Below are 22015 nucleotides of genomic sequence, written 5' to 3'. Positions count from 1 at the left end.
TCCTATCTACCTGGCCTCTACTGATCACTAGAGGAACTGCAGGGGACAAACCAAAGCTTCTGCACCTTGCAGCCTTCATTCCAGCTGAGGGGGATGGGAAACCAGGGCCAGGAAGAGGTGGGGTGAGTGAGGCACTCTCCTTAAAATCAAAATATAAGGGGGCACCCAAAAACTTAGTAATCAAGATACATTGTATTTTGATGCAGTATTTTAAAAAATCACAATCAATGCAAAGAAGTCCATGTTGAACAAGATATCAAAATTTAAATTTATAACGAAAGGTCAGTGGCAGTAAGTGCAATGCAGAAATTAAATCAAGGTGGGGGTAGTGGATAGAGAAATGGACCGGGGGTGCTCTTTTACTGGGAGAGGTCGGGGAAGGAGCTCTGCAGAGACACCGCCCCCTCCCGCCAGGAGCAGACGTTGAGTCACTCAAAGGAGACAGCCTGGAAAACAGTGGGAAAAGAGTGTTCCTGAAGAGGGAACCGTGAGGCAAGTACCCAGAAGTGGAAACGAACCTGGAGCTCTCAAGGGAGAGATGGGGCCAGTGTGGCTGGAACCAAGAGAGGGAAGGGAAAGTGGGTGACATGATCTGGGATGGGTAGCCAGAGGCCAGTTCATGGAAGGCCTGTGTATTCCTGAGATATGTTTAATGTTTCCCTAAAACTGCAAACTAAAAGTAATTTTTTTTTGTCTTGGATTATGTCGGGATTAATTACTTCTAGTTGTCCACTTTATTTGACTTTAACCCTCTTTGGGACATCCTCAGAAGTGTAACCGTACGTGATGGTTTTGAGACTCTTGAAGAATCCTAACACACAGCCGTTTGTTGTTTTTTCATGCTAACTCTTAAAACGAGTCACTCTGCCTGTCTGCCTTGTCCAGACAAAATTGTAAACTCCAGCTATGGGAGAGCGCATGGGCAGTACTCACCGGAAATCAAACCCTCAAGGTTCGGAAGGCTGAAACATTTGGGAAAGATTGTAATGGGCAGTAGGAGCACTTAGAGTACTTGTTCTTAGCCTGGGCCTCAGTGGGTGATGCATGAAATACATAGATGTGTAAACAGTAGCAAAATTTTCTATGTACCACTGGATATTTTTCTGGGGAATAAGTCCAAAGTTTTCATCAAATTCTCTATCAAGTCCAATAACCCCAAAGAGGTTAAGAAATACCGGTTTTGCCACAGGATGATGGTTTTCTCTTTACTGGTTTTATTCCTCTCCTGCCCTTTAAATCCACAGTTTGACCGGGGTGAAGTTGTCACCAAAGATCCTTGTAAGAGAATATCCTGTCTCAGTTCACTCAGCAAAGGCAGTGGAAAGCAATGGCACCTAATGATACCAGTTTGTCTACTGTGCAGAGAACAAAATGGCTCAAATCACGGAAAGCCCTGAGTACAGGACCTGATACTCTCAGCCAGCTCTCAACACAAATTAGTTGCTGTTGATGATACTAACTCTACAAAAGCTTAAGCTGTGTATCGTCTGCAGCACAGAGCAGCCTACAAACCAATATTCTAAATGAGGAAACCAAGGAGGAAGAGAAAAAAAAAATTCAGCTGCCCGAGAGCTTCAACATCCACCCAGCTGGCCCTGCTGGGCTTCACAGCAGCTTTTGGGGAGAGGTTAAAGAACACGGCATTTGTAGTCACACGGGCCTCATCTGAGAAAGCCTCTCATCTTGTACTCCTTTTACTCGACTGCTGTGGGCCCCTGACCCAAGACTGTACACCTCAGTCTCAGGTTTCTCATTTGGAAAATGGAAGGCATTATATCCCCTACCTCCTAAATTATGAAGACAGAGGAAACAATGATCCAAATCTCCCAGTGCACAGTCATGGTTTAATAAAGAGTAGTTATTTTTATTTTCATTTCTCCAAATGAACTCAGGGAGGGGAAGATTGAGTCTCCAGAAAAGAGCATTGGTTTGAGAGTCTGTCTAAAGATCTTTGCATTTATGCTCTTCTGTAACTTGATTTTCTGTCCTTTGGGGACAGAGGGGGAAAAACTAATATTGTAACCCAGTCCTAGCTCTCCCTCTTACTAGCTGTAGGACCTTGGGCAAGTCCTTTGATCTTTCCCAGCTTCTATTTCCTTACTTGTAAATGGATTCTTATAGTACTTACCAGTTTTAGGGTCTACCAAAACTGGACTTGTCACCCTCCTTGAATGTGTCAGTACTTCCTTTTTGGTTTATTGAGGAAATGAATATTGAGTGTGCCAAAGGTTCTTCCATGCACTGGGGACACAATGGGGACTAAAGCAAAGTCCCTACCCTCACAGACTTTACAATATCTGTGACTGGTATAAAAATAAATCATAAGGCGGGGCGCCTGGGTGGCTCAGGCGTTAAGCGTCTGCCTTCGGCTCGGGTCATGGTCCCAGGGTCCTGGGATCGAGCCCCGCATCGGGCTCCCTGCTCAGCAGGAAGCCTGCCTCTCCCTCTCCCACTCCCCCTGCCTGTGTTCCCTCTCTTGCTGTGTCTCTCTGTCAAATAGATAATAAAATCTTAAAAAAATAATAAAAAAATAAATCATAAGGCAACGAGAGACCAACGAACTAAAGGATTTATTTTCTTTTAATTCCCATTAATTGCGGTAACAGATAATCCTATGTTACAATCCGTGAAGTTTTCATATCCACATATTTTCTGTTCCCAACTGGGGAATATTTCAAATTTTTTTTTTTTTTATGTCTCATTTTGGTCAGCAAGGTAACATCCAATTATGTAGGTCCACCTTACTCGCTGTGGTTAGACTTTCCCCTAATATTTATAATAATTAAAGGAACAACTAGAAAAATAGTCAAGAGCATAGAAGCAGACAGTCATGGATTTTAGCAGGGATTTTGCAAGGGATTTGGGTTCTCGTTACAGACCTAGTACAACCTGTCTCTCGGAAAAGGCAGGTAAACATCAGTGTGGCTTTTATACCTGCCTCTGTTCAGTATACCTGATTTTTAATAAAAAGAATAAAGGAGGCTGCGAATCAAATACATGCACATACAGACTCCTTGCAACTTTTCCTCTATAGACCGTATGCATGGCAGTGTCAAAATTTCAGGCCTTAGAGAATCTGACGTCCCCCAGAATCTCCTATAACACCACGTCACAGGATTTGTTGGGAGTGCTGAAGTCACCGTGGTGCTCCATAAAAAGTTCTCACTTAAACACCTAATTGTTATCTGAAATAACAGATGCCATTCACCTTCATTGTTAATTGCATTAACAAAACGCGGCCCTTTCCCTCGCAGCGCTCAGAGCGCGGGGATGTGCCAGACCCACAGTCAGACACGCTGGGGTGGGACGGGGCCCAAGAACGCGGGGTGCTCTTTAGTCACCCCTGCCCCCTAAGCGCGGCGAGCGGTCGCCACGGTGCATCAGAAACCCTGCACCCACCGGAAGGAGGAAGGAACCGGCCGAGCCGGGAGACGTGGACGCTCCGCCAGTCCCTGTGAGTGCAAGGACTGGCTGGAGCTCCGGCAGCCCTAGCCGCGGGGCCTCGCCCAGCGCCTAGCGACGCTCTCCCTGGCAACCGGGGCTTGGCAACGGATCCACCCCACTGCGCCTCGGCGGGCGTGTTGCGTCATCCCTGCGCGCCGGAAATGACTGCAGAGGTCGCCAGGGCCCCCCGGAAGTGGTCGCTGCGGGATATCGCTACTGACTCTGACTCCTGGCTGGCGATGGGTTGCGACGGAGGAACAATTCCCAAGAGACACGAACTGGTGAAGGGACCGAAGAAGGTTGAGAAGGTCAGCGACGTGGGTCCGGTGGGGACCAGCGCTAGGGGGTTCCCCAGGGAGCGAAGGAAGGGCGGGGAGCTAGCGGGGTTCCTGACGCTGCCGTGCTCATTTATCTCATTTGGAGAACTCAGAATTAACAACAATATTAGTATCAGACTTTTATTGAGTGCTTACTGTTGCCACTCACCTGGCAGTACGCTTAATATGCGGTAGCTCGTACAGTTCTCACAACAGCCCTGTGGGCACGTATTGTCATCAGCCTCGCTTTCAGAAATAGAAATTGAGGGCTAAGAGGACAGAGTTGCAACCCTAGTAAGTGGCAGGGCCAGGATTTAAAGCTTGTCTGCCGTTAGTTACAGTGAAACAAATGGCTGCTGTTTATTGAGCTTTGTACCCACTTAACTTCATTTTCTCCGGGAATTCGTCCCAAAGGTTCTCTTATCCACATGAGATCAGGTCTTTCTCTTAAAAAACTATCTTACCACCCTGCACACTGCCTTCATGGTTGATTAATGTCAGTCACAGAGAAAGATAAGTTCCCTGTGGCACAGTCTTCACCTTTTCCTCTCTACAGCTAGCACAGTTCTTGGCACAGTAAATACGGTGAGTAAATGAATGAGTGGATAATTCTTAATTCTCACAGGTAACTGAGAAAAATTGTATATAATAATTTTCATGCTACTAACAGGGAAATTGAGTAAGTAACATGACCAGGATCACACAACTGACAGGTAATGAAGCCAGGATTTCCAACCATTTATTCAGGAATTAAAAGTTAGCATTGGTGATTACTTTATTTTTTTAACCCTTTATTTTTTAAATAATCTCTACGCCCATCGTGGGGCTTGAACTCATGACCTCGAGATCAAGAGTCACATGGTCTACCAGCTAAGCCAGGTGCCCCGCATTAGTAATTACTTTTTTCCCTAAGATTTTATTTGTTTGCTTATTTATTTATTTACTTTTAAGATTTTATTTATTCACTTGACAGCGAGAGAGACAGTGAGAGAGGGAACACAAGCCGGGGGAGTGGAGTGGGAAAGGGAGAAGCAGGCTTCCCGTGGAGCAGGGAGCCCGATGGGGGGGGGGGTGGCGGCGAATCCCAGGACCCTGGGATCATGACCTGAGCCAAGGCAGATGCTTAACAAGTGAGCCACCCAGGCGCCCCTTATTTATTTATTTAACAGAGAGAGAGAGAGAGCACAAGCAGGGGGAGCAGTAGGCAGAGGGAGAGAGAGAAGCAGACTCCCTGCTGAGCAAGGAGCCCTATGTGGGGCTCGATCGCAGGATCCTGGGATCATGACCCCAGCCGAAGGCAGACTGAGCTACTCAGGCACCCCAGTAATTATTTTTTAATAACAGAAGGCATGTAAAGTACCTAATACAGTGCCTCGCACATGTGGATGCTGCATATATTCTCTATTGAGCAGCTAGAAAATCTTTAAAGGTAAAATCTTTAAAAGGTAAATCTCGTGTATCACTACTATATTTAAAATCCTCCAGCAGCTTTTTGTTATATTCAGAACAAAATCCCACAAGGTCCTGTGTGATCAGATGCCCTGCCGCTCCACCTCATCTTCTACCCCTCTCCGGGTCTTTCATTCTGTTTCAGCCATACAGGCCTTTGTTTCTCAGCCTGGAGTATAATTTCCACAACCTGATAATGTTCTTCACTGAGATGTTCATATCATTTGTTTCTTCACTTCATTCAGTTCTTTCCTCAGATGTCATTTCAGTCCACTATTGCCAAAATACATCTCACTTCCATCGCTCTCTATCCTCTTTTGCTGCTTTACTTTTCTTTATAGTGCTTATCGCTGTTTTCATTTGTTTATTGTCTGTCTTTCTCAGATATGAACGGAGACTTTGTGTCTTACCTTTGTCCACCACACAGTAGACACCTGGTAAATGTGTTGAATTTGAGAATGAATGGACTCTCAAGAGGATGGAGTGTTCCCTCTCATCACACCTACAGATGCATAGACTAATGCTAAATAGTTAACACTCATGAGAGCTTTTCCAAAAAAGTATTCAGCTAGTTTCATTAACTTGTGACCAGGGCTGAAGAGGAGTAGCTTAATGAAAAGCTTGGTAAGGTGTCAGAAGGGGATAGAAAAGAAGAAAGGGTGATCTGAGACAACCAGAGTGCTCAGGCAGGATGGATTTTGTTATCCTTATTTATTCAACAAATACATTATTAAATGCTTATCACAGGCACTATTCTAGGCCCTGGGGACACGGCAGTGAACAGAGTTCAGGCTTTGCATTGCCTACATTTCAAATAGATATATAATAATTTAATATTTTTGATCACTCACATGGTGTGTTTGGTCTGGTAAAACCATTGCTGTAATTTAAGACCTTTCCCTGAAGAGAGACCGGGGTAAAAAAAAAAAATGTTTCAGAAGTTTTTTGGGGTTACCAACCTGGGTAAGGATTAGTTTATCACTTTTCTCCCTGTCCCCAGCTATCCCAATTATCTTTTGAATCAGCAAAGTACTATGGGTAAAGCAGGTGAGGGATCCAGAAAGGAGATCCTGGACTTGCTGAACGTGGTTTTTTGACTCTGCAGTGGGTGTAGTAAATCGACTTCATTGGTGGCAGGTTTTTCTTGGGGCTTGGCTACACTGTGAATTTTGATAAAAGTTATTTAAGCAACCAAAGTATAGCTCTTGGATCTGGGGTATGGGTAGAGTAACAGTTGCAGTAGTGTGGGTTTTGTTTTTATTTTGTTCTATTTGAAATAATAGAAAATCGGTAGAAAGTAGTGATTAAAAGCATGGTCTCTGGGGCACCTGGGTGGTGCAGTTGGTTAAGTGTCTGATTCTTGGTTTCGGCTCAGGTCATGATCTCAGGGTCATGGGATCAAGCCCTTCCTTGGCCTCCGCACTCAACGCAGAGTCTGCTTGAGACTCTCCTCCACCATGCCCCTCCCCCCTTCTCTGTCAAATAAATAAAATCTAAAAAAGAAAAACCACAAAACTTGGTTTCTGGAGCCAGCCTGCTTGGGTTCTTATCTTAGCTTCTTCATCTACTTGCTGTGAGACCTTGGACATGTAACCTAACCTCTTGGTACCTCCATCTCCTCAGTAACAAAGTAAAAATACTAAGTTTTAGGGTTTCTCTGAGGGCTAAAAGATTAAGTCACAGAAACTGCTTAACACAGCACTTGGCACACAGTAAACAAGCAGTTGTTACTGCAAAAAGTAAATTTAAGGGAATTTTTCCGTATTTTTTTTTCCTCTCCCTACTTTCTCCCACTTGTGCCCTCCTATTATCCAGGTTTGGCATTTTAGGAGAGGAAAATAGTGGGACTTGGAATATTAATATAGGTGAAATATCATTTGAGGGCAGTAGAAGGTCTTGTGTTTGGATTTGATTTTTATAAAGAATTATATAGTCTTTGTGCTGAACTTAAAAAAAAATAACTATTTTCTAGATTCTCAGTCTTTAAATTCAGCTAAAACTTCAGAGCCTTTCCCACTGATAGAAATTAGCTTGTATTGCTTATTTTTTCTGTCCTGCTTCTCTAACTTACTGTTAAGGTACAAATGCTAGGGGTACCTGGTTGGCTCAGTCGGAAGAGCGTGTGACACCTGATCTCGGGGGCGTGAGTTCAAGCCCCACGTTGAGTGCAGAGGTTACTAAAAAAATAAATAAACTTTAAAAAATACATACAGACACTAATATTTATATGCAGCTTGTATAAGCAATTTAATGACTTGATATGAACCGTTTTGTTGACATGTCCTGTTTAGTGGGAACTTGATTGGACATGGTATTAGTTACTTGGACTTTTTAATCCCAGCTTCATGTGTCACTATCTTTGATTTAAAAGACAAAAATCATCACATGTGGTATAACTAAATAAGCCCTTATAGGTAGAACTGTGGACCATATATCTTTCAGAGGTGAAAGTTAATTGGAAGGATTTCTTTTCTTTTCTTAGGTTGACAAAGATGCTGAATTAGTGGCCCAATGGAACTATTGTACTCTAAGTCAAGAAATATTAAGGCGACCAATAGTGGCCTGTGAACTTGGCAGGTATGGTTCCTTTTACTTAATTGAGATGAGTTTTTATTAACTAATTTTTAAAAGAATTTTAATGTATAAATGCAGTTCTTGATTCATGAAGTGTGAATCATCTCAAACAAATTTGTGAAGCCTAGGTTATCATTCCCTGTCTCTGAACATACGTCTGCATTTTTCTATTCAGTTTGGTTTATTTAATCCAGGATCTGAAAATTCAGGGGCCAGTAGGAGCTCGGTTATAAACATAAATGCATGAAGGAGCTATGTGGGGTAGTAGGGAATGGTGGGGACTGGAGGAAACTGGAGAGTTCATGTTCTGTCTAAAACGGTAGCTGCTACTCATTTCCAGCCAGTTGTTGCAGTTCAAGAATGTGGGCCTAGTGATTCCAGAACTTCTGATTGTTTTTCCCAGGAAAAGTTGAAAATGTACTTTTACATTACATTTCCCAATTTTTAAGATCCTGTTCAGATCACATTCAGCCCTCAGACCACCAGTTTGCAACCCTTGGTTTAAACTAGTTTCTTTCTTTGTATACTCTGGAAATAGTTGAGACAGGATTTAATTTACTTTTTTAATAATGCAGGGCATTCCTGTTACCAGATGTAAATGACTTTGGATTGTACTGAATTTCGTCTTACTCCTTTGTGTGGAGGTTGACTGTTGCTAGAATGTTCTGACTCATCCTTATTGTTGCAGACTTTATAACAAAGATGCCGTCATTGAGTTTCTATTGGACAAATCTTCCGAAAAGGCTCTTGGGAAGGCAGCATCTCACATTAAAAGCATTAAGGTAAGACCAGTGATTCTGAAGTTCTCCAGGGGTCTCAGTGGTTAACGTTTATTTTATAGAATTCATGTACATTATAGACTGAACTCAGAAATTTGGAATTCTAGTCCCACCCAGCCACCAAATGAAAGTGTGATTTGGGGGTGCCTGGGTGGCTCAGTCGTTAAGCGTCTGCCTTCGGCTCAGGTTACGATCCCAGGGTCCTGGGATCGAGTCCCACATCGGGCTCCCTGCTCAGCGGGAAGCCCGCTTCTCCCTCTCCCACTCCCGCTGCTTGTGTTCCTGCTCTCGCTATCTCTGTCTCTGTCAAGTAAATAAATAAAAATCTTTAAAAAAAAAAGAAAAAAAGTGTGATTTGGGGCAGGTCATTTAAAGCTCAAGCCAAGAGTTCCTATGCCTGTCCTTCCTGCCTTATAAATTTGTTATAATTTAATATGTGCAAAAGAACTTTGAAAACAGTGTGATATATAAATGTTTGGAGACATCATTTTTGTAGTTAAAACTCAGCTACTTGAATTTTTGATTTGGAAGACACTTACAGAATTAGAGAATTTTATAAGGTAGATCATTATTAAGTCAGTGTGATATTTCCTGCTAATTAGATGTTCTGATTGACAGTTAAAATTCTTTTATAAAATGGAAAAAGTTTTTTAGTAAAGGAAGTTGATTGAGAGGACAAAATCTTGCAAATCTGGTCAATGGGAGAAACATCAGGAAGGTGGTAGAGAATTTGAGGACCATCAACCTTGTCAGACACTTCATCTCACAGGTGAGAATACTCACTATCCATGACTTTTTTTTTTTTTTTAAAGATTTATTTATTTATTTGACAGAGAGAGACAGCGAGAGAGGGAACACAAGCAGGGGGAGTGGGAGAGGGAGAAGCAGGCTTCCCACGAAGCAGGGAGCCTGATGCGGCGCTTGATCCGGGATCATGACCTGAGCCGAAGGCAGATGCTTAATGACTGAGCCACCCAGGCGCCCCATCCATGACTTTTTGAGGCCACACAGCTAATGAGGCACCAACCCAGAACCAGAGTCCCTGGCTCTCTGTATAAGGCTTTGGGTTTTTCTCTTCTTTCTTTGTAAATTTTTTATTATATTAGGCCTTATGTTTGAATTCTTGGAGTGATTACAGGATACAAGATATAATTTCAGGCAAATTAGTAATTTTTTTTTTTTTTAAGATTTTATTTATCTCATCTCACAGGTGAGAATACTCACTATCCATGATTTTTTTTTTAAAGATTTGTTTATTTATTTGACAGAGAGGCAGCGAGAGAGGGAACACAAGCAGGCGGAGTGGGTGAGGGAGAAGCAGGCTTCCCGCTGAGCAGGGAACCCGATGTGGGGCTCAGTCCCAGGACCCTAGGACCATGACCTGAGCCGAAGGCAGATGCTTAACGACTGAGCCACCCAGGCGCCCCTGTCTGTTCAATTACTAAATAAACATGGGCCACCAGGAATATGGAACAGCCTCAGTGAGGATTCATTCGCAGGGAAAGAAAATGTTCCTTTCTGGATGAAATTAATACAAAGCTTTCTGTTAGTGGACTTATTTTTCATGTCCAAAAGTACTTTTCCTTAGATAGCAAAATATTTATAAAATAGAAATTAACTAATTCACTTGCCAGTCAGTGAATTTTAAAACTCTTGTTTTCTATTGCAGTTTATGGTTTAATTTTTTTATCCATGTTACAATTGATGGCCAAAGGAAAGGAGCTAGGAAGAAAAGGTTTGGATGGGAAAGGACTGGAATAACAATTTCTCTATCAATTTAGGTGGTTATTGAGGCTAAGGATGATCCATTTATCAGATGAATTCTTAAACTATGGATGGTTTTTCACAGAATGTGACAGAACTAAGGCTTTCTGATAATCCTGCCTGGGAAGGGGACAGAGGAAACACAAAAGGTGACAAACACGATGACCTCCAGCGGGCACGTTTCATCTGCCCCGTTGTGGGCTTGGAGATGAATGGCCGGCACAGGTCAGTAAGGGATGTGGGGCAGATGGTGTGGAGTCTGGTTAGATAATACTGATGCTGTTAGGATTTGTGCTGTAGCTTTATAATCACACAGTCGTCGTCTTTTTTTTTTTTTTTTAAGATTTTATTTATTTATTCGATTATTCGACAGAGGGAGACAGCGAGAGAGGGAACACAAGCAGGGGAGTGGGAGAGGGAGAAGCAGACTTCCCACAGAGCAGGGAGCCCGATGGGGGGGGGGGCTGAATCCCAGGACCCTGGGATCGTGACCTGAGCCAAAGGCAGATGCTTAACGACTGAGCCACCCAGGCGCCCCTCATCACACAGTCTTCTTTAGGGTGTCCTTTGGTTTGGGTTGTGTCTTAGAGGTGGTGGTGCTGCCATGAGACCATGTTCATTCCCTAATAGCCGTTTCTCATGTGGTGTCCCACCAAGTCCACTCAACTTTGGTGTCTGTGCTTTCTGTTCTTGAGAGTAGGAGCACCTAGAGTAAAGAGGGATTTTAAAAATTTCTCATGTGACACTTTATGAGACCTGAGTTGGATTATTTGTTTTTTTCTTACGGGAAGAAAGCAAAGGACAAATGTTGCCCATCAGGCAGCTCCGATTTCCTTATAATTGCTGAAAACTGTGTGGTGGAAAGCAGTGTCACCCAGTGTGTGCTCAATCAGTCAGCTGAAGACCTAGCTGATAATGATAACTTGCTTTGAATTTGTAGCGAACAAATCCTCTGACTAGAGCACCAGAAATCCTAAGGTCAAGAGTTCTATAGCAAACATAAGTGACCTGTATATTTCTGCCTTAAAAAATATGAATGTTGACTGTAGCAGGTGCCTTTTTATAGAATGTCTCAGTAAGCCAAAGCTTTCAACTCTTTTCCCACCATTTAGAAATACCTTTAATAACTGGTAGTCCCACCTGCCATCTGGAACCTTCCATCTAACATATTACTTGTTGAAAGGTAGTACTTTTTTACTATTTTCATTCAGGAAATGGGTGGGGTTGAAACGGGGAGAATCTCAAGTAGGTAAAAACTTTGAGCTATAAACAACCACATTGACTCTGGAGCATTCTGGCACATTTGTACACGTGCATTGAACAGACGTGTGTGCACTGTGCATGGCATACTATGCCAGACAGCGTGACCACCATGCCCTGAAATGGCATAACCTGTGGCTTTGTGGATTTGGAGAGAAGTAAAATTTTAGGCCCAAGCGGCTTTTAAAGATTATATTCTTCAGGGGTTTTGGGGGGTGTGGTGGGGGAATGGGTTAGCCTGGTGATGGGTATTAAGGAGGGCACGTATTGCATGGAGCACTGGGTGTTACACGCAAACAATGAATCATGGAACACTACATAAAAAAATCAACTAATTAATTAATTTTAAAAAAAGATTATATTCTTCAGATAGTCTGACTTTAAATCATTTAAGCCTCTCTGTTTACCATTTAGTGGTAGCTCTATGAGGTGGTTGATATGTTAATTGGCTTGATAGAGATGATCATCTCACAGTGTATACATACATCAGATCATCAAGTTGTATACCCTACATATAGAAAATGTGTGTTTGTCAGTTGTACCTAAATAAAGCTGAAAGAAAGAAAAAGTAATGAATTAATTAAAAAGCTAAAGTTCTGGGGAAGTAGACTCACCTCATCTCACTTTTGTGTGCATTTCGGTATGTGGTATACACACACATTATTTCAAGGTTAAAGTTGTAACATAAAAGTGACCATTTTAAGGTGCATGTTTCAGGGGTGTTTGGTACAGCCACAATGCTGTGCAGCCACCAACCTCTGTCTGCTTCCATTTCCCTCCCCCCAAAGGAAAACTCCGTAGCCACAGAGCAGTCCCTTCCCATTCCCCCAGCCCCAGCCCCTGGCCACTGCCGGTCTGCTCTCTGTCTTCATGGATTTGCCTATTTTGGAGATTTCCTGTACGTAGAATCATTCAGTATTTGACCTTTTGTGTCTGGCTTCCCACTTCTTTTTAAGAAGACCATGGTTCACCTCAAAAGAGGAACTTAGCAGAAACAGACTCAACTCTGGGGTCTTAAGCAGAGGTCACCTGTAGCCTGTTGCTCTGATTGTGGCTTCCCTAGTTTTTCCCCTTTTTCACTGGTTAATCTCCTCTCCTCTCTTCCCAGTTAATTGAGCTTTGCCTGTTTTGGCTTTGCCCTCCTGCTATTAATATGGCCTCCACACTAGAAAATCATACATTTATTAAAGCCTATATAATAAAGATTTAAATATAGAGAAAAATAGAAATAAATGATTAGTGTAATGAAAACATTGAGCCTTTGTTTAAAGAAAAATAATTTTCTGGGGTGCCTGGGTGGCTCAGTCGTTAAGTGTCTGCTTTCGGCTCAGGTCATGATCCCAGGGTCCTGGGATCAAGTCCCGCATCGGGCTCCCTGCTCCTCGGGGAGTCTGCTTCTCCCTCTCCCTCTGCTGCTTCTCTTTGTCAAATAAATAAATAAATCTTTAAAAAAATAATTTTCTAAATTATTAATAATTAGTAAGTATCCATAAAATAGGACTTTTTTTTTTTGGTCCTAAACAACAGTAAATGAATGTAGTACAGTGTTATTAATTGGGTTTTTGTTAAGGCAATCTGTATCCACTATAATCCCTAAGGAATTGGAGAGACTTTCTATCGTGGCATTTTTAGAGGAATATATAAAGTAAAATGTGCAGGTGAGTTTTGCCCCTTTCCCCCAGTCCTCGCCTCCCATGGCAACGTTCTTAGTTTGGAGTTTCAGCGCCGCCCCCCACCCCATACACAGACCTGCCCAGCACCAACACACATACTCCGCACTTCCCTACACCTCTGCCATTGGAAATATAAATAAATGTATATTCTTTAGAGTCATGGAAACGTATTAGACATATCTTGTAACCTCTTTGTTTCCTACTTCTCTGTCTAATGTGAGCATGTTTTCATGGCCTTGCATACAGATTTACCTTGCTCCTTTTAATAGCTGTGTGAGTGTTCATAATTTATGTAACCATTCCTCTGTTGATGAACATCTAGGTGCTTTCCTCTTTTTCCTTGTTACGAGCAGCACTGTCCTACACAACTTCATAAATACATATTTATGCATTTGCACACTCGTGAGCATGTTTCTATAGGAGATGCTCCAAAAAGTGCTTTTTTCCCTCGATACTGACAAATTGTCCTTCTAAGACGCACTGTGTTGTGCCCACCACCAACAGACATGCCTGTTTCCTCTGTTTCTAGCTGGATAACTTTAGTCTCTCTCATTACTGCCGGATACGTAAAACATGGCACATCATTGTTTTGCAGTGAATTTCTTTAATTAACAGTTGAGGTTAAGCATTTTTATGTTTTGGCCATTTATATTTCTCCCATGAATCGCATGTTAATGCCTTTGCCCATTTTTCTGATACATTGTTTATTTTTGCTTTTTGAGACCCTTCTGAATATTCATAAATACTGAATCTCGGGGCGCCTGGGTGGCTCAGTCAGCTAAGCGTCTGCCTTCAGCTCAGGTCATGATCCCATGGTCCTGGGATAGATCCCTACATCAGGCTCCCTGCTCAGTGGAGAGCCTGCTTCTCTTCCTCCCTCTGCCTGCCGCTCACTCTGCTTGTGCTCTCTCTCTCTCAAATAAATAAATAAAATCAAAAGCAAACAAAAAAAACACTGAATCTCATATATATTTAAAATAGTCTCTCCCAAGAGTTCCTGTTCTGTCTTTTGACTTTTTATGTTTGTGGGTTTTTTTTTCTTTAACGTATTTATTTTTTTTTGTAGGAGAGACATTATTCTAAAGGATTATTACAAGGGATCAGGAATGGGACTATGGCCTATATTTCTGGTTTAAAGTAGTATATAAATAAATATATATGGGACATACTGATTTCTTTTTCCTTAATGGAATCAAATGTGACCATTTTTCTCTTTGTAGTTTTTGGCCTTTGTACAGACTGAACAAATGTTAACCAATAATCTGGGTGATCATTTTTAAATTATTATTTAAGTCATCCTCCATTTTGGATTATTTCCCCAGGTTTTGCTTCCTGCGATGCTGTGGTTGTGTGTTTTCTGAACGAGCCTTGAAAGAGATAAAAGCAGAAGTTTGTCACACAGTGAGTTGTTGGCATATATCGTTTCTTCCGTCTTAGTAGCTGAGGAAATCAGATGGTTTAGGGTCCCTCCCTCCATGTGGCATTTCAGCATCCTTCAGTTCTTTCTGAAACAGATCTAATTCGTTGTTTCTCTGCTTAAAACCCTTCCATGGCTCATCCTTGCTGGGTGTAGACTCAGACTGCCTTTTGTGATGTGTCCCTGCCTGCCTGGCCAGCTCCGGCCGAGCTCTGGCCGCTCCCTGACCACCTCCTGTGTGTGCCTTTGTTCCCTCTGCCCTGACCTGCCAGCTGGCGGAGGTCATGCCCCCTGTGAACCTTAGCTCCAGAGCGATTGCTTCCTCTGTGAACCCTTGCTGCCAAGCCGCCTTCCCTATTCCCTGGGCACCTTGATCTCATCAGAATGTAATTGGTAGTTACATCGTCGTTTCCCCACTGGACTGGAACAGTTGTTTTTTTCCTTTTCTTTTTTTCTGTAAGACTTTATTTCATTATTATTATTAAGTAGTTTTCGTAACGAACTTAAGAGGAAAGTAAGGGATTTTCTCTATTCCTTCTGCACTCCCCCCCCTCCCGCCACAAACAGCCTCTCCCATTATCAGTGCCCCCACGGGGTGGGGGGGTGCATTTGTTACAACTGATGAACCTACATCGACACACCATCACCCCAAATCTCTTAAGGTTCCCTTGGTGGTGTCTGTATTCTGTAGGTTTGGACAAATGTATAATGACATGTATTTACCATTTTCGCTGCCCTAACAATCCTCTGTGCTCCATCCGTGAGTGTTTGAGAGCAAGAAGCAAAACTTGTCCATCTCTCACCTCCAGAGCATGTCGCATGTCCTCGGTGAGTGCTCACACGAGGGAGCAAATGCCTGATGTAGGAGCTCCCCCATGCAGCTCACATGACGGAAATGCTGATGGCCCTGCTTTCCCGGTGTCGCTGCCGCGGACCCAGACGTTTGTGTCTCTGGTGTTCTGTTGGCCACGGAAAACCTACCACTTAGTTTAGTGTCATGGATGCCAACAGCTCCTGTTTGTATTTTCACCCATATTAACTCTGCTTGGGTTTCATTGGGCCCCTCGCCCTGCTTCTTCCTGTTGTGAACTGTTCTTTCATTCAGCAGCTTTCACTGAACACCTGTGAGGGGCCCGCCTCTGTCTTAAGCACGGTGCGGTGGGATAGCCTGGTGGATAAGACAGATACAGCCCCTGCCTCCACGGAACCCACAGTCCAGTTGGAGAGGGGTGCTCAGAGAACTGAGCACGGCAGTAGTGACTGTGACCAATGCTGGGAAGGGAACACAGGGCGATGTCCCGGAGCTCGGAGAGAGGCTGCCGTAGTGGCAGGGGGGTTCTGCTTTGATATTTATGGCAGGAGATAATGTTAACTTTTTTTTTTTTTTAAGATTTTATTTATTTATTTGACAGAGAGAGGCACAGCAAGAGAGGGAACACAAGCAGGGGGAGTGGGAGAGGGAGAAGCAGGCCTCCCGCCGAGCAGGGAGCCCGATGTGGGGCTCGATCCCAGGACCCTGGGATCATGACCTGAGCCGAAGGCAGACGCTTAACGACTGAGCCACCCAGGCGCCCAGTGTTAACGTTTAAAGTAAATTTAAGTAAAATGAGAAACAGTGGGCTCGTTCACAGAAATACACCAAGACACTGATGGTACCTGGGCAGGGATGCCTGAAGCTATGGGACAGGTCGCACATGGTGGCGGTAGGATGTGGGTGGGGGCGGTGGGGGCGGTGGGGGCTCTTGAGAAGAGGAGGGAGAGAGCAGCTGCTGCCTCAGAAGGGCCCGTGGAGACGGAGGTGCAGTGCGAGGTGTAGTCCTCACGTGGGCAGCGCGGCCTGTGCCAGCCGGGAGAGAGGCCTGGGAAGTGAGTCAGCCTGGATGGTGGAAACTTCGAGGGCCAGCCCAGGGAGCAGGTCCAGGTGGGCGTGCGGTGCGGCGCCGTTGACGCCGTTTATGCTCTGGGAGCATTAATGTAGGCCTGTGCAGGATGCACGGAGGGTGACGGCCGACCAAGAGGAGCTGTTTGGCAGCAGGTGTGCGTGGGGCTTCTGTGGGGGAAGCACCGTGGGAGCCGGCCCGTGGCTGGCCTGGGGTTCCTTCGGGCAGGAAGGCAACTCTGCATACATTGTGTTCAGGTCTGTGTGTTTTCCCACGTAGTATGGAAGGTGTTGTTTATGTGTTAGACATTTGCAAGTACATTCTGGAAGTCTGCTTCCAGGATTGAAAGAAAAGAGATATGAGAAGGTGGCAAATTAAGCTGAAATTTATTAGAGAAGCCAAATACCCAAAATCGGTGGCTCCCAAACCAGGCTTGTGCGGTAGAACCTCCACAATAGTATATGCTCCCATCCCCTGTTTCCGACCCACTAAATCTGTAATCTTCACAGTTGGGGTGGAGCCCCAGGGATTTCTGCTTTTGTTTGAGAGTTCCCAGAACGATTCCAGTGGGCAGCCAGGCTTGGGGGACTGACTGATCCAAAGCAGCCAGACTTTTATTTTCTTCTGCCCATAATGGTCACCATCCCTTAGATGGCATGAAGCTGTCCTTTTCATAGGCTGACCTCACACATCCATCAGTGACCACTTTAACGGACTTGCAGCAAAACAGAACTGCCTGCACAGAGCTTTACAGAGAAGTTGATTTTATGGAAATAATTGCAAGGGAAGTCTGAAACCTTGTTTTGGTACTTGAGAAGTTTTACTGGACGCTTGTGAACTTTTAAACGTCAGCACCTTGGGCACTTCAAAGGAAGGGAAGGAAGCAGGTGGAAAGGGGAACTGAGGGTGTCAGGATTGCACAAGGGGGCAGAGGGCAGGTGAGAACCAGGAGCGCTGGCTCTTCCTGTCTCATGAGGGCGGCTGCCATGGCTGTCGAAACCTCCGGCAGGCAAGACAGGACACTGGCTATCCTCCAGGAAGTTTCGGGAAATGTTTTCGGAAAAAAACTCCAAGTATTAGTTTGCTAATACTGGCTACCACAACAAGGCCCCAGAAACTGGGTGACTCCACGGAAATTTACACATAGTTCTTGAGGCGTGAAGTCCAAAATCACAGTACTGGCAGGGCTGGTTCCTTCTCAGGGCTTTGAGATGGTCGTCTTCTCCCTGTGTGTTTTCCTATGGCTTTCTCTCTATGGAGTCTGTCTCCGTGTCCAAATTTCTCCTTTTTATAAGGACACCAGTCGTTGGAATAGGGCCCACCCCAGTAACTGCGTCTTAACTACATCTACAGTGACCTGATTTCCAAAGAAGGTCACGTTGTGACATACTGAGGCCTAGGACTTCAACTTTTTTGTGGGGGACACATTCAGCGTATGACACTGTGCAATTTAGAAAATCACAGAGCATGGGACAGCCAGTGGCCCACTTGAGTGGGAGGCGTTCATCCACATAACCAACACTGAGAGCCTGGTATGGATCAGCTTTGGGTCACACGCCAGCGCTGGCTTGGGACTATCACTTCTCAGGGCCCCAGATTCTAATATGTAAAATGAAGGATTATAATAAATTCTTAGACACTTTCCTTTTAGATCCAGATTCCAAACAATAACATTTTAAAATAATAAATGACAAATTTATATATTGCTATCGGGAATCAAACTCCTATGTCTAAATTCAAGTCTCTGAAGTGTAGGAATACTAAATGTATCACTCAAGGTTGGCTAACTGCTATGACCCACAGCCCTCACGTTCCAGTGTCTAATGCAGTGACAGTTCCTGGTCGGACAGCTTTCTTCCAAGGGAAACTCAAGGACTCGGACTCCTGCTGGGGTTGGAGTATTCTGCACTCAGCTGACTGATGGGAACAGGGCGGGGAGCATACAGCGTAGGAGATTTTTATGGCCCAGGCCGGGAAGTGGTGCTCATCACTTCTGCTCCCATTCCGTTGTCCATCGCTCAGTCGTGTGGCCACACCAAACTGCAGGGAAGCCTGGGAAAGGTACTAGAGCTGGATGCCCAGGAAGAAATGGACAGCAGCCATTTCTGCCAAGACTGCCGAAAGGAAGAGTCATGTGCAGCTCCAGGAACTGCAGTGCATCAGGGAAATGTCAGTGAAGTGAGGTGAAGCCACAGCATCAAAGTCTAAAACAAATATTTTCGGTTTTTTAAGTAATGTCTGAAATTTAGAGAAACCAGTGTCGTAAGAATGCCTTGGGAACCTCAGGGATATTTAGGGTGTACGTTTTCTCTACTTTCCACTCTGTAGTTTCATATACATTTGGTTTTTCAGTTCACTAGAAGAGACTCAAGGGTTTGAGATCGCTCTGGTTGTGTGTTCTGAAACACACGGCGTGCACGCTTGATTTCTGTAAACAGGGTCCAAAGAGATGTAGTTGCTAGGTTGGTTTGTTTGTTTGTTTTTGCTATAAACAAGTGACTAGCCAAAAAATTAATTGTATTCCCCACTGTCTTCTTCCCTTCTTGTAATAAAGAGAAACACACTGGAGTAATTAGTTTGCCAAATAAATGATGTGCTTATTACTCAAAGCATGTTCCACGGTCCTGTAATATTGGCATCACCTGGGAGGGGTTTTTTTTCTCCTTTTAAGAAATGCAGACTCCTGGGTCCCTCTCCAGACCTGTGGAATCAAAATCTGCATTTTAACAAGATTCCCCACCCTCACACCCCCGCCGTGGAGATTTGCGTGCACTATAAAGTTTGAGAATCCCTGATTTAGAGGTTAGAGTTGTGACCAGTAGCATTTGACTTGCCACTGACTTCATTTATTTAGGCTTTGTGGTCATTGAGTGGGATATGTGGATATTTTAAAGTCAGAAGTGAAACAAAAATTTACATTCATGCTGATTCTTTTTTTTTTTAAAGTAATCTCTATGCCCAACGTGGGGCTTGAACTTACCACCTCAAGATCAAGAGTTGCATGCTCCACTGACTGAGCCAGCCGGGCACTACTCTTTTGCTGTCTTTTCATGGGGAAGGGGAATGGAAACGGGAGAAAATGTTAGGGAAAGTGGTATCTTCAAAAGTGGTCTGCGAATGCTGATTTTTTTTCAAGCTCTGACATCCGGCGGGTAATTTTAGCTTTCTGCCATCTCTATGGTCTTTGGAGGTATTAAGCTTCAGGGAACCGCATAACATGCAACACAGGCAGCCTTGAACTTTTTCACGTTAGAGAAATCTAATAGAAGAATTGAACAGTAGAGTCTACATTGTTAGCAAGAAGGTACTACTACGAAAAAGGGAAATTATCTCAAGATCCCAATTAATGCATCACCTTTAAGGTACAGTCTGTAGTGGTCTGTTTCAGACATTCTTTTTGCACGTGATTTAATTTTCTTCTTACAAATGAACACCGAGTCTGACTCAGAGTAGAGTGAACAGCAGTTTCTTGGTTCTGATGCCAGCGGAGGCTGCTGCTTTCTGTTGGCCTCCCTGGCCTGTCCCAGCCTTGGTGGCTGCCTGTCTGTCACCCTCGGCTCCCATTGTTCCCCCGGCACACTGCTGAAACCCAGCTTGTCCTTCCCTGAATCTCCTGCTGCTTCATTGCACCATGCCTTTAAGTTACTCTTACTTACTTTTTGTATTATTTTATTTTATTTTATTTTTTTAAAGATTTTTATTTATTTATTTGACAGAGACATAGCGAGAGAGGGAACACAAGCAGGGGGAGTGGGAGAGGGAGAAGCAGGCCTCCCTGCGGTGCAGGGAGCCTGATGTGGGGCTCGATCCCAGGACCCCGGGATCACGACCTGAGCCGAAGGCAGACGCTTAACGACTGAGCCACCCAGGCGCCCCTATAATTTAATTTTTATATATATATTTATTTATTTACTTTATCTTTACTGGAATGATTTGTAGAGATAGCTTCTTCTGTTATATCTGATCCCTTGGAGGGCGGCTCTGTGTTTGAGTTCGTTTCTTTGGATGAGGGTGAGGAGGTGTAGTAAAGGCTTGGACTCTGGAGCCAGACTGCCTGCTTAGGTCCAAATCCCAGCTCCACCTGTTTAACCGTGTGGTCCTGGAAAGTCCCGCTGTTGCCCTGTGCCTCAGTTTCCTCATCTGTGAGATGAGTCAGAAATCATTCTAAGTGCTTCATCCTTGTGGCAACTCTGGTAAGTAGGTTCCCGGATTACACCCTTTTAATGTGTGACTACTGAATTGACATTGAAACGAAATATTCAATTGACATTGAAACAAAATGAAGGCAGGCTTGTGTTTCAAGTAACTTGAAAAGATACAAGCTTTTTTTTTTTAAATGGGTTTTGCCCTTAACTTGCTAGTGAGTTGTCATAAAATATAGGAGACACAGTCGTGGTGAATTTGAGCTTTCAGAACGTAGCCAGTTGGCACCATTTGTGAGCACTGTGTTTGCCTATAAAAATGTGTAGAGGGGTGCGTGGGTGGCTCAGCCGTTAAGCATCTGCCTTCGGCTCAGGTCATGATCCCAGGGTCCTGGGATCGAGCCCTGCATCGGGCTCCCTGCTCTGCGGGAGGCCTGCTTCTCCCTCTCCCACTCCCCTTGCTTGTGTTCCCTCTCTCACTGTGTCTCTCTCTGTCAAATAAATAAATAAAATCTTTAAAAAAAAAAATGTGTAGAAAAGCAGAGCTGTATTGTCGTGGGGCTCTTGCGTTCTCGTCTTTGACAGTCTGAACATTTTGTGTGTGCTTTCCTTGAAATTAGGTGTCTAAGTGGGAGAAATGTTTGTTGAAACGAAGATTTTAATGTTCTGTGGTTACTTACATTTGATTTGTGGGACCTGCTTTCAGAGCCTCTTTTCCTTCTATTTAGCTTTGTGCTTTCCAAGGGCTATTTGCATTGACTAAGGTGATTTGATTTTATTGCAAAGCTTCAGTTCACTGAGGCTTTAGATTGCTTGTGAGTTACACATTTATTTCTTTAGTGTCTTCTCCCTGGTTCCTGCTTTTCCTTTATTTTGGTTTTTCCATGTTGTGCCACTTCACATTTTCAGTCTTGTACGATGCCACAATCTATTTTAGAGAAAGAGAATATAGAGAAAGTCCTCACAGAATGATGAAAAAGCCATGGACTGTTTAGAGACCCAAATCTGTGCGTAGAGAAAATTAAGATCATTCCTGCCTTTGGCCAGTGCTGTTCAGTATGGTAACCACCAGCCACATGTGACTATTTAAATTTCAGTTCATTACATTTTTTAAAAATAAAGATTAAGGGCGCCTGGGTGGCTCAGTTGGTTAAGCGACTGCCTTCGGCTCAGGTCGTGATCCTGGAGTCCCGGGATCGAGTCCCACATCGGGCTCCCTGCTCAGGGCGGGGTCTGCTTCCCCCTCTGCCCTCTTCCCTCTCCTGCTCTCTGTCTCTCATTCTCTCTCTCTCAAATAAATAAATAAAATCTTAAAA

The 22015-nt window shown here is 44.0% G+C and overlaps 1 protein-coding gene across 1 annotated transcript; it reads left to right on the top strand.

Annotated features, from left to right (window-relative positions):
* The first annotated feature begins 3597 nt into the window (after positions 1 to 3597).
* LOC115938683 (replication termination factor 2) lies at positions 3598 to 15297 on the top strand. Its single transcript, XM_081832544.1, has 5 exons — positions 3598 to 3752; positions 7693 to 7787; positions 8473 to 8566; positions 10413 to 10552; positions 14583 to 15297. The coding sequence occupies exons 1-5, from the start codon at positions 3606 to 3608 to the stop codon at positions 14695 to 14697; spliced, it is 591 nt and encodes a 196-aa protein (XP_081688670.1). The 5' UTR covers positions 3598 to 3605; the 3' UTR covers positions 14698 to 15297.
* The last annotated feature ends 6718 nt before the right edge of the window (positions 15298 to 22015 follow it).

This window comes from Leptonychotes weddellii, chromosome 10 (assembly GCF_054177405.1).
Source record: "Leptonychotes weddellii isolate Sample4059 chromosome 10, ASM5417740v2, whole genome shotgun sequence".
Lineage (NCBI taxonomy): Eukaryota > Metazoa > Chordata > Mammalia > Carnivora > Phocidae > Leptonychotes > Leptonychotes weddellii.
This window is presented reverse-complemented; position numbering and strand designations above follow the sequence as displayed.

Coding starts and splice junctions, on each gene's coding strand:
- LOC115938683 (XM_081832544.1), top strand. CDS start 3,606: ATGACTGCAGAGGTCGCCAGGGCCCCCCGGAAGTGGTCGCTGCGGGAT. Junction 3,753..7,692: donor GACCGAAGAAGGTTGAGAAG/GTCAGCGACGTG, acceptor TTCTTTTCTTAG/GTTGACAAAGATGCTGAATT. Junction 7,788..8,472: donor GTGGCCTGTGAACTTGGCAG/GTATGGTTCCTT, acceptor TTATTGTTGCAG/ACTTTATAACAAAGATGCCG.